General features: G+C 34.0%; 1 protein-coding gene across 1 annotated transcript; it reads right to left on the bottom strand.

Moving 5' to 3' along the window:
• Positions 1-14,558: 14,558 nt before the first annotated feature.
• Positions 14,559-15,741, bottom strand: LOC116181953 (soluble guanylate cyclase 88E-like). The gene is made up of 3 exons (XM_031502403.1): positions 15,722-15,741; positions 14,893-15,232; positions 14,559-14,841 (listed from the first exon to the last, which is right to left on the bottom strand). The coding sequence occupies exons 1-3, from the start codon at positions 15,739-15,741 to the stop codon at positions 14,632-14,634; spliced, it is 570 nt and encodes a 189-aa protein (XP_031358263.1). The 3' UTR covers positions 14,559-14,631.
• Between the last annotated feature and the right edge of the window lie 793 nt (positions 15,742-16,534).

Genomic DNA, 16,534 nt, shown 5'->3' with positions numbered 1-16,534 from the left:
TACACGGTGTCCATTTTTCGAGTGCCACTATGGGGATCTCGCTTATCTTAAGAGATAGACATTTGATTAAATTAGGGCAAAGTTGCGAATTTTCGTGTTGAATAATAATCTGAAAAGAAATTTAAAATATCTTCAATAGTTTTGAAAATATTGCAAAAAAAAGAAAATTTCTGATTTTCGTTTTTAATTTTTTCCTCGATTTTTTCATAGTAAACTAATCGTTCTAGACATTTCTAATTAACACATTATTCAGACACTTTTTAATGGAGATTTCGAATATGGCATCCCGTTTTCAATAACTTTTAAGATGACGGAGAAACAGGTGGTAACTTTAATTTTTCTTATGGGCGCCGCTTTGGATTTTGACATTTTGAGATTACGTCTTTTTTTCTCTTTACAACGATATATCACACATGGTGGTTCAGTAACACATTTTTCCTAAAATTACAATTTTAATTTTCTGCGAAGAGTGCTTTGGAAAACAAAACGTTCTTTTGTTGTGAACAAAAGGTTGACTTATTTCAAGTAGTGTAATTTACGTTTGTGCTAGATTTATTGGGAAAATATTATTTCTTCTTAAGTATTTTGTTCTAATTTGAATTATAATTTTCTTGCAAAACGAAGGTTCAATTATATTCAGATGAAAATCTCAACTCAACTGGTTCCCTGCCAACGCTCTAACCAGACAGATGGATCAAACTGTCATACTTTTGTTCACGATAAAAGAACGTTTTGTTTTTCCAAAGCACTCTCCCCGAAAAATTAAAAAGTGTCTGAATAATGTTTTTTTGCGATATTTTCAAAACTACTAAAGATATTTTTAATTTCTTTTCAGATTATTATTCAGCACGAAAATTCGCAACTTTGCCCCCATTTAACCAACTCTCTATATCTTCAGGTAAGCGAGATCCCTATAGTGGCACTCGAAAAATGGACACCGTGTATATCGCGACGAAAATTCGGGAAAATACCTGGCCATGTCTGTGAAACAAGAAATGCATCTTCAAAAAGGCTTTCAAACGATCGCATCCACTAGATGCTGCACGTGTAACATAATCATAATTAATTAATTAATTAAAATTTTTAATATAACTTGGAGGCCCTTTGAAGTATTAATAAAATTATGAATTATATTAGCGGGCCGGACAAAACTTATCGGCTGGCCGGATTAGGGTGGGTTGCCTGCCGTATATACTGATGGTTTCCTTTTAGAAGATGTTACACACGCACAAAATTCCTACATGGCCAAATGTAGGTCCAATTTATGGTAAACGTTACGGGTTATCTCAAACGCAAAAGGAAGAAATTGATTAACAAATCGAAATGTTGAAGGGCGGTATATATGTACCTAGCACGAGTCCTTACATCCTCGCTATTAGTCGTACCAAAGAAAATGGACGCTAGCGGCAACGTTAAGTATCGCGTAGAAAAGTAAATAATGTCACAATAGGCGACGCATTACCAAATATTACGAAAATCTTAGATCAATTAAGCAATTCAAAATACTTTAGTACTTTAGACAGGAGTAGTTGGTTTCATCAGCCTTAGATAGAAAAGATCAGGAAAAAGCAGCTTTTATTTTTCATTCTATTCAGTCTATTATATGCCAATTATATCATGTCATATGAGATATACACTATATATATACTATAAAGCAGTCTATGACGCCCGAGGGCATAATGGATTGTCATCTCATTATGCCCTCAAACTTCCTGTCAAATATATTGATAGAGTTATATAATGTATTAAAAAAAAGGTGCTACTTGCTTACTTTAATGTTAGACAAACAATAATCATTACATTTGTATATTGGAAATGCATTATTTGGAACGATGAAAAATAAAATGTTGTATGCACTGTAAATAACTATTTCAATACCTTTTGACCACTTTCATTTTACTAGAATCCCTTTTGGTTTAAAGGGCGCTCCATCTAGTTTTCAAACGTTAATGAATACTGTAGGTACCATTGATAAAGTTTTTAAACAATGACTGTATTTCGTGGATTACAGAGAATTAAATGTATTGTGTATTTAGATGATATTGTAATTTTATCACATGATTTAAAACAGCACGGAGAAAAGCTAGATAGATTACGCAAGTACGCCCCATAACAGTGAATTTTTGCATAAAGAGGTTAATTATTTAGGTCATACTATTGAGCGTGAAGGATTAAAACCGGATGAAAAGAAAATAGAAGCGGTAAAGAAGTATCCCGTACCAAAGACATCAAAGAATATTATAAAGCATTTTTAGGATTAACAGGCTATTATCGTATAGATTTATTAAAGATTATTCAAAAGTTGCCAAACCATTGACCAATTTGTTAAAGAAAGACACAAAATTTGTTTTCACCGACTTGTGCCAACATTCGTTTGATCAACTAAAAACCAAATTAATTATAGAGCTCCAGATATTGGAAAAGATTTGCCAATCGCATAGGTGCACGTCTAGAACATAAAATCAAGCAGAATTAAATTACTCGATTGCCGAAAAAGAATTATTAGGCATCGTACATGCTGTAAATTAATTTAGACCTTACGTTTTTGGAACTAAATTCAAAATAGTTACAGATCATTGACACTTAACGCGTGGTTATTTAGTGTCAAAGATCCGGGATTTAGATTTAAATTAAAGCGTTGGAAATATCAGAGATTATAGACAGGAAGGGTTAATACTAATGCAGTTCCAGTATTTGTTTTAAACTCGGACGAATATACGCTTATTCAAAATGTACAGATTTGATTAATAGTACATTGAAATACAAGTGCAGAAACGGTATTATTGAAAAACGAGTATAAATGTAGGAACACGAGCGCCAGCGAGTGTTCCTATTATACGAGTTTTTCAATTACCGTTTCGGCATGCGTGTTTCATACTATTTTTTCTACGAAAGTGAAAAATTCTTCTCTAGAAATTAGAAATTTCAACTAGCCAAATAACGACAAAAAATCGTATAGTCTGATCGTAGTTGGATGTTTCAATTGTAAATGATCCAGTAAGCCGGTTGCCATGACAAAACATAATTGTTTGAAAAATCGTAAATTTAAGTCAAACAATTTGTGGCGTAGTGAAGAAGTGTTAAGATAGATTTTGACGAAACTGAAGATGAAGAAGGTATGTGCACCCCGCCGGACGTTGCGGAAATGGCTAATGCGGTTTCGCATGAATTGCTACCCCAAAAGTCTAAGCAGCGTTTCGGAAAGGAGCGTTTTCATAAGAGAACAAATCGCTAAGTTTTTGAGAGAAGCGCCTGATGAAACATTTGTAATGATGAAGGTTTGTGAATTTCTTATTGTATTTTTAAATCATAAATAAGCATAATTTAATTACAGGTTGCTCTCGTCCTTGGAGTGGCTGGAGCTTGCCGTCGGAGCGAACGTTGTAAAATGACTGTAACGGATTTCACAGAACAAGATGCAATTTTATTGATACCTAACGATTCCTGACTCCAAGAATCATGCCCCAAGAACGTTTTCTGTAGCAGAAGGCAAAGAAAATTCTACCATTGTCTGTCTTATATAACGAAACTGTGAATAAAGCAATACAATTACAAAGAGTTACTTCGCATATGTTTATTAGCGTGTAGAAAATGCGTGCAGAAAATATTTTTGCCGCACTAGTGTTTCAAAGACCTGTTTTCACAATCAATTTACCTACAAAAACAATCGTGTTTCTACACTTTCGTAGAAAAAACCAATTTAGTTACGTGCAAGAATGTAACGACGATTTATTTAATATTTCAAATAATTATTCCTTAGACACTGCGCTTCGCAGGATTTTGTCATGAATCAAGGAACAGCTTTCGAGTATAAGCAAAAATTTGGTAAAGTTGACGAACAAAAGGACCAATTCACGAAGTAGCTATTTTAGATGTCGGAGATAGGAAAATCTATTACTTAATTACGAAACTAAATTATTTTGATAAACCCTATTATGAGGACTTATGGAATACAATTGTATAGTAATAGTTATTAATGATACAAGTTCGTTTATGAACGTCATCATAATGAAACGCGTGTAACGTTAAATTCACGAGGCAATTTTAGTTACACAAGTTTAATTAATAACGTTGTATCATTCATAATTTAATCTACGGTCCAAATAGATTTTATTCAGATTTTTGAGTTATCTAAACGTGATTCAAAATTATCAAGTGTCCATACTATAGTGGATGTTATATCACAGATTTAGTTATATGGTAATCGCCTTGTTAATTTTGACTACACATTTGCTATAGAAAATAGTAGTAACTATCATTTGCGTGCTTTTATGAATTCACTCAGAACACTAGTGCTTTTATGAAAGCCGTAATGATATCTAATTGACCATGCTAAATATGTCATAATGGTACCGTCGTAGATTAACATAATTAGAGTGCAGTTAGAAAAAGACATTATAAGGAAATTAGCCTTTCCATCGGATTGGATGTGGTTTAGAGAGATTAGAATGGCAAAAGCTGAGAATTATGTTAGCGTATATTTTTAAATTTTTTAAAAATAGTGGTGGCGGAAACGTTAACAGAAATCGATGACGAACAAAAGAGGATAATTTTCGATGATAAAATTTTAGGAGGACACACAAACAGGGTGTACAATAGGGTAAAAAAAAATTATAAATGGCCACACAGAAAGTCAGATATTAAGGAATATGTCAAAGAAGCAAGACGAGTCCTTTAAAAACAAAAATGCAATTAGAAATTACAAACACTTCCAAAACTGTATATTTGAAAAAAGTGCAATGGACATAGTAGGTCCTTTGCCATTCACACAAAACGATAATAGGTATTTATTGACATTTCAAGATGATTTAAGTAAATTTAGCGAGGCTATACCAATTCCAAATCAGGAAGCGAAAACGATAGCAAGTAAATTTGTTACGGAAATCATTTGTAGACCAAAAGTATTGTTGACAGATCAAGGATCAAACTTTATTAGCGAGTTGTTTAAAAATGTTTATACACTATTTAGAATTAAAAAAATTCAGTGTTCATCGTTTCATCCGGAATCTAATGGTGCGTTAGAACGCAGCCACAAACTACATTAGGGAAGACCAAACAGATTGGGACGAATATATCCCGTTCGTCATGTTTACTTTTAATACAACTGTACAATACTTCAACAAAATTTACCCCTTTTGAATTAGTATATGAACATACAGAAGAATTACCCAGTTCTATAACAAGACCCTCAGAATTTCGCTACACCTATGATGATTTCGTGCAAGACTTAAAAAATACATTGCGATATATTAGGGAAATTGCTAGACGAGGTTTAATTGATAAAAAATCAAAAAGTAAAGAGTATTACGATAGGAAAAAGTAACGTACAACATTTTCATGTCGGAGATACAGTGTTAATCATTAATGAAATCATAAAAAGAAAAAAAATCAGAAAGGTAAGGGCACATATAAGGTCATTTCGGTAGATTCTCCAGTAAATTGTACCACTAAAATGGGTATAAGGTTAGTAAGAATTTATAATAATAGATTAAAGAATTTTTATGACTAGATTACGCTAAAATATTGCAAAATAAGTTATAGGTAAAGTTCGATTAGTTTTGTGAGAGTAAGAATATTACATCATGAGTTAATAAGTTCAGGCAAAATTTATAGTAATTGTTGTGTGAATAACTTGGTAAATGGATCCTGTGAAGTGTTAAGTTATGATTTCACAAGGTATAAGGCTTTCAAAATTGTTAATAGTTTAAAAGTTTGCGACTAATTTTTGAGAGTCTCAAAAGAATAAATTAAAATGGAGAAGAATAATGTAGAGCAATTAGTAGGTCATCAGAATAAAGACAAGAAAAAAAGAACAATTTTTGAGTTCATAGGTTCAACTGTACAATTTTTATTTGAAAATTGACAATGCCGAGACAAAATTAAACTATTTAGTGGTAATGAGGAGTCATTAACAAACTGTAGTAATAATATAATAATAATAAACGTATATTTGTTTTAAGGTAATGCCTCATAAAAAGAAATAGAGAGAGATTAATTAAGCTTGAACATACTGAAAGATACATATGATAGATAACTTAAACAAATTATAAATTTCTAAATAATTATGACAAAAAAGAAACCATTTTCCTATAAATAAGTAAATCAACTAATATCATTCATTTAAACAAAATGATCTTACTCTTAATGCATTAAGTATATAATTATAAACACAGTTTAGTTGGGCTGCGTCCTTTACGTGTAGCGTGTAGTAAGTGACAGATATTCAATTCGTCGTCCTCATCGATGCAATATTTTTTTAAATAAACGACCCTTATCGGTTGATATATTGGGCATTTAAAAAGGAAGTGTTAAGATTTTCGTTCTCGTTAAGATTACATACTTGGCATTTGTTTATGTTATCTAGTTTGTAAAGCATATTTTTTATAAGAATGCGCGTCCCATTTTGTAAGCCAGTCTGAGTTGTGCTACTGTTCTGATCTTTATAATTGAGACTTTAAACGTTAAATATGCTGACATTTCATAATTATGCTTCATAGCCTGTAATTTGTTGTAGTGGTCGTTAAATTTTGTACTCGTTTCGATATCTGCAGATTTTAAAGTTGTCAAGTGTTGGTCAATTACATTTGTGATAGAACTTTTAGTCATATGATGCGATTGCTGTAGCCAGGTGTTCCCATACCCCAGATTTTCTATAAAATGACGTATTTGTGATGCCCAGTTGTATTCAGCCGTATTCTGTTCCCAGGAGTTGAGGTGTTTCAACCGATTATAAAGCAAACTCGTATAAGACGTTGGTTTATGTTTTAATACTTTCATCCACCAATTTAATGCTCGCGCCCATACGAAGTTACTAACATGCCTCGCGCCGGTTTCCAGGCGGAGCATATGATTAGGGGTAGTTTTCTGACATTGCAGAACGTCTTTGATATAGGTACTTGGTGAGTATTCCTTCAAGCCCTTCCGGTTTAAAAACGACCCATGTTTCAGCTCCATGCAGAGCGGTAGCTTGGACAACACTATGAAATAGTTTGAATTTTTCATTCCATGAACTCGATTTGCCTTTTATGAGGATTGCTTTAACATTACCGATTGCAACTAAGGCCTTCTTTTTTGCCTCTTTTGTTGCTTCATTAAATTTGCCCGTTGATGTAAATGTAACGCCAAGATATGAAAATTTATTTACAACTTCTAATGGATCGCGATCATAATAAAACTTAAAATTTTTTGAATGTGTCCAGTTTCTTTGAAATTTCATTATTTTAGTTTTGTTAGTATTTAACGTCAGACTATTTTCCTTACAATAATTGTATAAAATATTAATTTTCTTTTGCAAGTCTATGGGGGAATGGGAGAACAAAGCAATGTCGTCAGCATATGCAATTAACAAAATATCATTGTTCTGATCGATATTTAAACCACGAACTCCATGTGCTCGGAAGTAACTCTCTATATCATTTATAAAAAGTGAAAACAGTATTGGAGATAGTTGTTCCCCCTGCAACACCCCTTCTGTGATAGGAATCGTATTACTTAAGTTGTTGTTCACTTTAACCTGCGAACTTGCATTCTTATACAGACTCTCTATCATTCTAATAACTTTTGCACTAATGCCATTTTCATACAATTTCCTCCAAAGTATGTTATGGTTGATTCTGTCGAATGCTTGTTTAAAATCAATAAACATTACATATACTGCATTTCTTGCCAACCTTAGTTGTATATGAATAATTGCCATTAATGAAAATATGTTATCCGAAGTGCCTCTAGTTTTTCTAAATCCCATTTGGTATTCCTTTAGAATGGCAGATTCTTCAACAAAGTTGTAAATTCTATTGTATAGGATTTGGGTAAATAATTTTGTAACACTGTTGGTTAGGGCTATACCTCTGTAATTTGCTGGATCATTTTTGGGTCCTTTCTTATGAATTGGCGTGATGATTATTATTGACCAAGAACGAGGTATTTTTTCTAATTCCCAAATATTGTTAAACATATTGAGCATATAATGTTCCCAGTTTGGAGGTAAGTGTTTATAAAATTCATTGGGTATTAAATCAAATCCCGGTGTTTTGCCGAGTTTGGCCGACGCTATACTGTTCTGAAGCTCGTTTAATGTTATAGGCGTATCTAAGTAATAATTAGAAGCGTCAAAATATAATGATACAGATGAACTCAAGTTTGTACGAAAGCGCCTAAGGGTCACAAAATTATAATAAAATTATTTTTTCCAATATATTGGCAAAATATTGAATATATTGGGAAAAAATTGAATATATTGGAAAAAAATTGAATGTATTGGGAAAAAAATTGAATATATTGGAAACAATTGAATATATTGCGAAAAACTTAAAAATATTGCGAAAAAATGTAATATATTGGAAAAAAAATGTTACACAAACTCAACACTTATGTCGGATTCGGATATTGCAGAGTGAGTTACGAGTTTAATGTGCAGTGGCATTTGTGGAAAATCGAAATGAATAACGTAGATTTATTTGATGCACCCAGCAACGCTTTACCGATGATTTAGTAAGAGGTTATTTTTGAAGTGGCATGCATTACGATGAAATACTGGCTTTTATCTATTTGAGACATAATACGTAAATTGAAGAAGTTATTGTATATAAAAAAAAACATTATTCGGATTTATCCACAATCATCGATTTTATCCAAAGCCAGTTAAAGGAATCTGTTCAATTATGTGGATATCGTTGGATTCATCATAGATTACATAGACATACAGAATGGATTTGTTGTAACACAGGCTACAATTAGAGTAATTTTACAAGAATTGAATCCCGAAGGCGTACGTAGAATACAGAAAACGTAAAAGACTACGCCGACGAAAATATTCGATAAATGGCCCTAATTTAGGTATGGCATATGGACGCATATGACAAACTAAAACCTTATGGATTAGCTATTAGCGCGGGTGCATTGATGGTTTTTTGAGACGAATAATATGGCTGAGGGCAAGCAGGACTGCAAGTAATCCAAATGTTATTGGAGGTTATTACTTCGATGTCGTTAAAGAAATTGGTGGATGGCCTAAACGAGTACGCGTTGATTGCGGTACAGAAAATGTGTACGTAGAAAAAATTCAACAAATATTCAGAGAAGAACCAGTTGATAACTGCGACACTATGTTTGGTGAGAACAGCTTTATTTATGGAACAACCCAAAACAACCAACGTATTGAAACATGGTGGTCTGTATTGAGATAGAGCTGAAAGAAATTGATTGCTTTTCCGGCTCAGCACTGGACAAAGCCTTAATACAGTTTTGCTTTGTACCGATAAATGTTTTTATGTTCGACTCGATCATAATACGCTGAGTTATGACACTGTTTAGCGTCCATAATCTGCTACTTTATTGGACTAGTCCATAATGATAAAGTAATTTGGACTCCTGTCACTGTCAATTTCTTTGTAAAATGCATTTTAAAATAACGATCTGTTTTAAAGAAGAAGTACACGGAACAGAATGCTATAATTTTAAGAACACATATCTATATTATACATTTCAATTATTATACCAAATTAATGTTAGGTAATAACACAGTTGTTATTTTTGGTTGTTAATTCCCGATGTACCTTTTTGATGCAATATTTCTGTGGTCTCTACGGCTTTTAAATTTCTGAACGAAGAATTTGCCATAACGGTTTCCGTTCCCAAAATTTTGCTGGCAACACTAATTTTAGAATTGTCAGATCTCTGTCAGAATCTCCTTTTCTTTTGAGGTAAGGAATTAGGCTGGGAAATTTGATTATATCCACTCCCTCATTTAAATTAATTGTCGATCGTAACATCGAGTATACTTACTCCATAAAGAAGAACTTTTATAGGAGACCAGCTCACTATTAAAGTACGCCAATATACAGTCTTCCATGGTGCAATTGATTTTCTTCCCCCAGTACCACCTTCTGTATTCCCTGTATGCGGCCTCATATACAGTTTTCGATTTGCTTGGTAAAAGCATCTCTCTGGCATTGCAGGCTAATTGTTGTATACTGTTGTACCCATCAATTTCTTCTGGACTCATCTTGGGATTCATAATTAGGTACAGACAAATAGTTAATACCCAATGAAATTGACACTACACATCAACAGATTTTTTTCCAAACAACACGTATCTATGACAACACAAAAGGCACATTATGTTATTTCTGGTTATTAAATAGTGAAATCTATACCAAATTTCAGCAATAAAGTCATAGATTATGTACTTGTAACATAAATAGCTATTATAACGGGCGATCAAATATGAGTTGCTGTCAAGTTGCCTTTGGAAGTTCAAGTTACGTACGATTTCCCATGTAAAAAAAAATTCCAAATGTGACACGACAGCAACTCATTTTTGATCGCATAGTATACAGGGTGTTACATGACCGCATGTAAAAAAAAAATAGGTGATAGAGGGGAGCAAGACAAGCACTTTTTCCGAATAAACCGAGGGTCCAACGTGTTTCGTTTGGGAGCCACCCCCAAAGAAGTGGTGAAATTTGGATTTCTTCTTTAATTTTTTTCTCAGCAACCATAAGACCAGAAATATGGAAGGCTGCTAATGTTATACCGTTACCTAAGATAAACGAACCTAAATTATTTAAGGACCTTCGTCCCATCAGCATCTTACCAGTTATGTCAAAAATTTTAGAAAAAATAATGGTAGAGCAAATAAATAAGCATAATTATTACGCTTCATATCTTACCTGAAACCCAATCGGGTTTTAGGAAAGGTTATAGTTGTGCTACTGCCCTCTTGAATATAACGGATGATATACTGTCTGCTGCCGATAAAAATAGAACATCGATTTTGGTCATGTTAGACTATTCTAAAGCATTCGACACAATTTCTCACCAAATTTTGTTTAGTATCTTGCGATTTATTGGATTTAGTGCCACTGCTGTGGAACTTATGCCATCTTACCTCACTAACCGTTTTCAAAAGGTAATTTTAAATGGAGAGAGTTCTACTTCCTTGCCTATTATAGCTGGGGTGCCCCAAGGATCTAATCTAGGCCCATTACTATATTTGTTGTACACGTGCAACTTCAGAAATCATGTTAAGCATTGCAGGTATCACTTATATGCCGATGATACACAGCTTCAAATAGATTTTCAACCTGATAATGTGGCTTTAGCTAATAAATTAATTAATTCTGACATTGATGCTCTTGTAAATGTTTCTGAAAAGCACTGTTCAAAAATTAATGCAGAGAAATCCGTACTCATGGTATTTGGGCAACGTAAAGCTAGAAACTTAATTAAACAGGATGTGGACGTTAAGGTGGCAGACTCGGGTCTGCTTGTGAAAGAAACTGCCAAAAATCTGGGCCTGATTTTAGATGAAGGTTTGAAATTTTCCCAACATAAGTATTACTTCTTTATTACGGAAAGTGTATATAAATTTGAAACTTATTTTTAACCAAAGATACTGCCTAAGTGGGAAATTGTCTTTACCTCTGTATGCTGTCCTGCCCGTTTCCATCTTCGTGATCTCCAGATACGTACCGAAAATGAAGCGATTCATCCCTTCGTCCCATTTCATACGTCTTTTGGAGGTTTCCTTTGCGCTGGTCCCATCCACAAGCAGGCACAAAGGTCTCTTTTTGGCGGTCCTCCTCAAGTGGTCGTTGTCCTCTTCGTAGTATTCTTTCGGCTGTAAAGGTTTCGGGTATCCCAACGAGCGGCCGCCTGTTCACCAACTCGTCACTATCGGCTCGCATGCTGCAACGCCCAGCGATAGCTCCAGACGTGCCCTGACGCTCCTCAGGTAGCGGCATTTTTCCGAGGCTTTGTTATTATTATTATTATCGGTGTTTCTTGTGAGAACTCAGGTCTAGCCTGGTTAACTAATCGCACGGATTAAAATCAAGTAACGATTAGTGTCTGTGTCTGTACGTCGCTCGTCCGGTGAAGTTATGTCGGGTCCTAATAAAAAAATTAAAAAAATTCACACACGCACATTGGAAATCTAGGAATAGTATGTAATTCATACTTACCAACATAGCTATTGATGGGCACAATAGCCAACGCTATCAGGAAAGAGGAAAACAAAACAAAACAAAACAAAATCTATAATAATTCCTGTAATTTTATTAAATGGAGTTTATTGTGTAAGTGTTTCTTTGGCTTTGCGTTTGGGTTGAATACGAGTGGGTTGTGATAACGTGGTGTGTTTATGTGAAGAAGGAGTTTTGTGTTTTTTAACTGTGCTAGGACGTGTAACTTTATTCGGTGGACCTGCCTTTGTGGTACATCTTGCCTTACTTGTATTTATGGTGTTTCTTTGTTCTTGTGGTTGTATTTGTGTTGTTGCTTGGATTATTGGTGGAGACATTACGGTATTTTGTGAGCCTCTAGTGCTGTTAAGGTTGCTGCGTTTGGGTTGAGTACGAGTAGGTTGTGATAACGTGGTGTGTTTCTGAGAAGAAAGAGTATTGTGTTTTTTAGCTGTGCTATTATTATTATTATTATTATTAAGAGTTACAAAGATGAATGGCACGTCTTTGAATAGGTTTTCGGATATGCCCTATACGATTTTGAAAAATGTTTTTCAAAATTCTTACCACGAAAGGACGCACCACTACTTGGGGGTGCGAAAAAAATCTGATTTCGACGAAATTTGGTATGTGGGGGTTTTTGAACAAGAAAATGACGAATCTGGAATTAGTTTTTGAAAATTCTAAAAAAAAGTTCCACTGCAATTCTTGGCCGGACAACGAAAATGGAGAGAAAGTAAATCATCGGTAGCGCAGAGACAGTAAGTCTCTGTCGGTAGCGTTGCTGGGTGCATCAAATAAATCTACGTTATTAATTTCGATTTTCCACAAATGCCACTGCACATTAAACTCGTAACTCACTCTGCAATATCCGACATAAGTGTTGAGTTTGTGTAACATTTTTTTTCCAATATATTACATTTTTTCGCAATATTTTTAAGTTTTTCGCAATATATTCAATTGTTTCCAATATATTCAATTTTTTTCCAATATATTCAATTTTTTCCCCAATACATTCAATTTTTTCCAATATATTGGAAAAAATAATTTTATTATAATTTTGTGACCCTTAGACGCTTTCGTAAGTTTGCGTGATGTCTACGATAAAATTCTTCCCATTCCTCAAGTGTTACTTCGTTGAACTGTAGTAATTAAATCGGCAATTTCAAATTTTAATGCAAAGTTAGGAAATTTGGATCACAACGCAAAATTACGTATCTGTATTGTTCTTTTCAATATTTTTTCGCACTTTAATAATTTAGATTGGGTTATAATGTGCACATTAACTAGATTAACTAAATTTCACACTTTTACAGATCAGAACGGTTAATGCGCAGTCCGTCAATGTGCACATTAACGTTTTTCTAACATTAGCGGTAACGTACAGGGTGTTCATCTGAAAACTTCTTACCACAGATTTATCGAAAACCACTAATTAAAGGAAATAACGCCGTGACACACACGTCAAAAGGGGGACAACTTTTTAATCAAAAACTTCACCCCCTTTCAACCTCTGCCCCCCGGGGTCGTTCTCTTAAAAAATCTTTATTTCATTTATTTAATCGTAAAAAACGAAAGCAAAATATCACTTATTTGTTGCTATGGGAAAAAAAGAATTTATTTTGCTGTCAGTTACTTTTGTGACAATCTTGAGATATTGAAAATAAATATATTGATTCAGATTTTACTTCCAAAATGGTTTACACATTAGCCGAAAGAGTGGAAATTATTCTAATTTTCTCGAAAACGAATCGACCGATTTTAAAAATCCTTGAAAATAACGGGCTTGGAAAGACCTTTCAAATAAGCTATATTACTCGATACCACTTGTCATTTAAAACTTTTAAGGGAATGACCCTGGAGAACAGAGGGTGAAAGGGGGTGAAGTAGTTTTTGGTTAAAAAGTGGACCCCCTTGACAAATCTTTTGACGTGTCTCGGCGTTTTTTCGTTTAATCAGCGGATTTCGATAAATCCGTGGTGGGAAGGTTTCAAATGAACACCCGGTATACATTTTAAACAACAATGTAACGTGTAAACACAAACGTTCCTCAAATAATATGACCATGACTTTGATCGAGAATTAGATGCTGTATCATTTAGAAATAGTGGGCATGACTCAGAACAGTTATCCGAGAGAAATTCCGAACCTTGTAATACAATAGTTGTGGTTGTGTATTGCTACGAAGCTGTTTCAGCTACGTTAAGGCATCATTTTTGGAATTAAACTAGAAAGTAGGATAGATGACTACCCTATCAAATCACATTATACCATTTTGCAAATTACTATAAAAATGTTATTAAAACTACCTTATTTCCATCTAATGAAACTAAAACTAATGTGATTATGATAAGGTAGTCCATCTTGAACTTCAGAACGGAAGAAATCGCGAACTTTATTAGATATTAATTAGTACATAATAAAACGTTGTTTAACCTGTATAATTTTTATTCCACATCAGATCAAGACCTACGTAAAATTAGCGGTGCAACTCAGTGGGGTTGCACAACAGCGCATTGTCCCTAAGTATTAGTTGAAAATGCAGAGGCGTCACCAGACACTCTTAAGGGTGGAATATTTTATTACATGTTTTATGGAGTGATCTGGTCTTGAACTGCTATCATAAAACTCGCAGCTCTTACATAAATATTCATAAACAAACATTTACTTACCTAAATACCATACAAAATGGAAAAATTTCAAAGAGAGCCACTGCGCTAACCGGAAGGTGCTTCTCCTCTCGTGTCATCACTAACGATGCTAAACAAAAAGCTCGGTTATCAAACACACAATTAAACGTAACGTGCACCATATCAAAAAGAATTTCCTCCTTTACTAATATGATTTTCATCTCCTTGTGATAAAAGTGCTTCGCTACCTGAAAGAAGCAACGACAGACAATAAGATTTGAAATAGTATGATGGCGTACTTCTCTAATTTGACCCATTGTGTAGTAAACGAATCCTCTCCGTTTACTTCTATAATGTAAAGTTAGACCTTTCCTACTTTCGTTTTCGCATATAAAACTGGGCGCCTGCATTTTCGGGTAGGAAAATTTTAAATATTCATGTAAATTATCTAGTCCATTCAAAAAATCCCTCATATGTCGTCCAAGCACCGACAAAACGCGATCGTATCCATACTGAGCTACGAAGCTGACAAAGAAAACCCCCATTCCGTCAAAAAATTCCTGTTCGGTTACGTTTAATATCTGCAACAAAAGAGGAACAATAATTTTCGTATTTCTCAGAAAATTAGGGAACAAACGGCTTTGTATCGTGTAATGAGAATTTGCCAGTTTGGCATTTTAAGCTCGCCTTTTCCTTCCCAACAAAGGCTATACAATTATTGTTATATCATACTTTGATGTTTTAAAAGTTCGTAAAAATTGGCTTCATTAGTAGGTATCCATTTCCTGTGAACGCGCAATAAAGGAAATTCCATCACAGCTACACGTTAATCTTGGAAAAGGGAGGAAAATTCTTTGAATGAATGGTATACAGTAAATAATTGGCCTGTAACCCCAATGGTTTCATTTTATCCGTTTAGAATTAATTGATGGAACTCAGGGATATACTGAACTCGTCTATTTTAGTGCAGTGTTCAATTTATGCTGCACCAAGTATACAGGGCTTAGCGCGACGCAGCATAGGGATTTCAATGGTAATTTCTTTACAGTCATTTACTATCTCCCCTAAGTATTTTACAGCAAAAGTCTAAACACGTTTTTTTAGAGAAAAAAATCTGCATCTCTGTACCTCAGAGGTAAACTGTCCATTTTTCCCCAAAAATTGCTTTTTTATACTAAGTCACATACGTTTTGTTGTTCTACACGAAATATATGGATTTAGTATTGTTTGATGATAAACAACAGAGTTAGCGAATTTTAAACAGTAGGTACTAATTCAAAGGGCTGTAACTTTTGAACTAGCATCCAAACTCCAAACTGTTTGAAATTATGGATTCTACAGGGCACATTCTATAAGAAAATGTATTTTCCCGGTCGATGTGAGACAATTTTTTTTTCGATCCTCAAAAAAAGGCAGTGTATAACCTTCCTTTTTTACAAAAAAACTACTACACCAAAATTTCTGGGGAAACCACTATTTTTTATTAATTTTGGTGCGTAGAATCCAAAACAATTCGTACTTTTTCGATTAGACTTCTCAATCAAAAGTTATGGACTAGAAACCAATTTCGAAAGAAATTTCAAAGGGCTGTAACTTTTGAACTAGTAGCCCAATTTTGGAACTGTTTGAAATTATTGATTCTACAGGCCACATTCTATAAGAAAATTTTTTTTCCGGGTCGATGTGAGACAATTTTTTTTTCGGGGCTCAAAAAAAGGCAGTGTATAAACCTTCCTTTTTAACCAAAAATCGACTGCACCAAAAATTCTCGGGAAAACACTTTTTCTTATTAATTTTGGTGCGTAGAATCCAAAACAATTCGTACTTTTTCGATCAGACTTCTCAATCAAAAGTTATGACTAGAAACCAATTTCGAAAAAAAATTCAAAGGGCTGTAACTTTTGAACTAGTAGCCTAATCTTGGAACTGTTTGAAATTATG

Source organism: Photinus pyralis, unplaced genomic scaffold (assembly GCF_008802855.1).
Source record: "Photinus pyralis isolate 1611_PpyrPB1 unplaced genomic scaffold, Ppyr1.3 Ppyr1.4_unclustered_Scaffold304, whole genome shotgun sequence".
Lineage (NCBI taxonomy): Eukaryota > Metazoa > Arthropoda > Insecta > Coleoptera > Lampyridae > Photinus > Photinus pyralis.
Note: the sequence above shows the minus strand (reverse complement) of the source record. Positions and strands in the feature narration are given on the sequence as shown.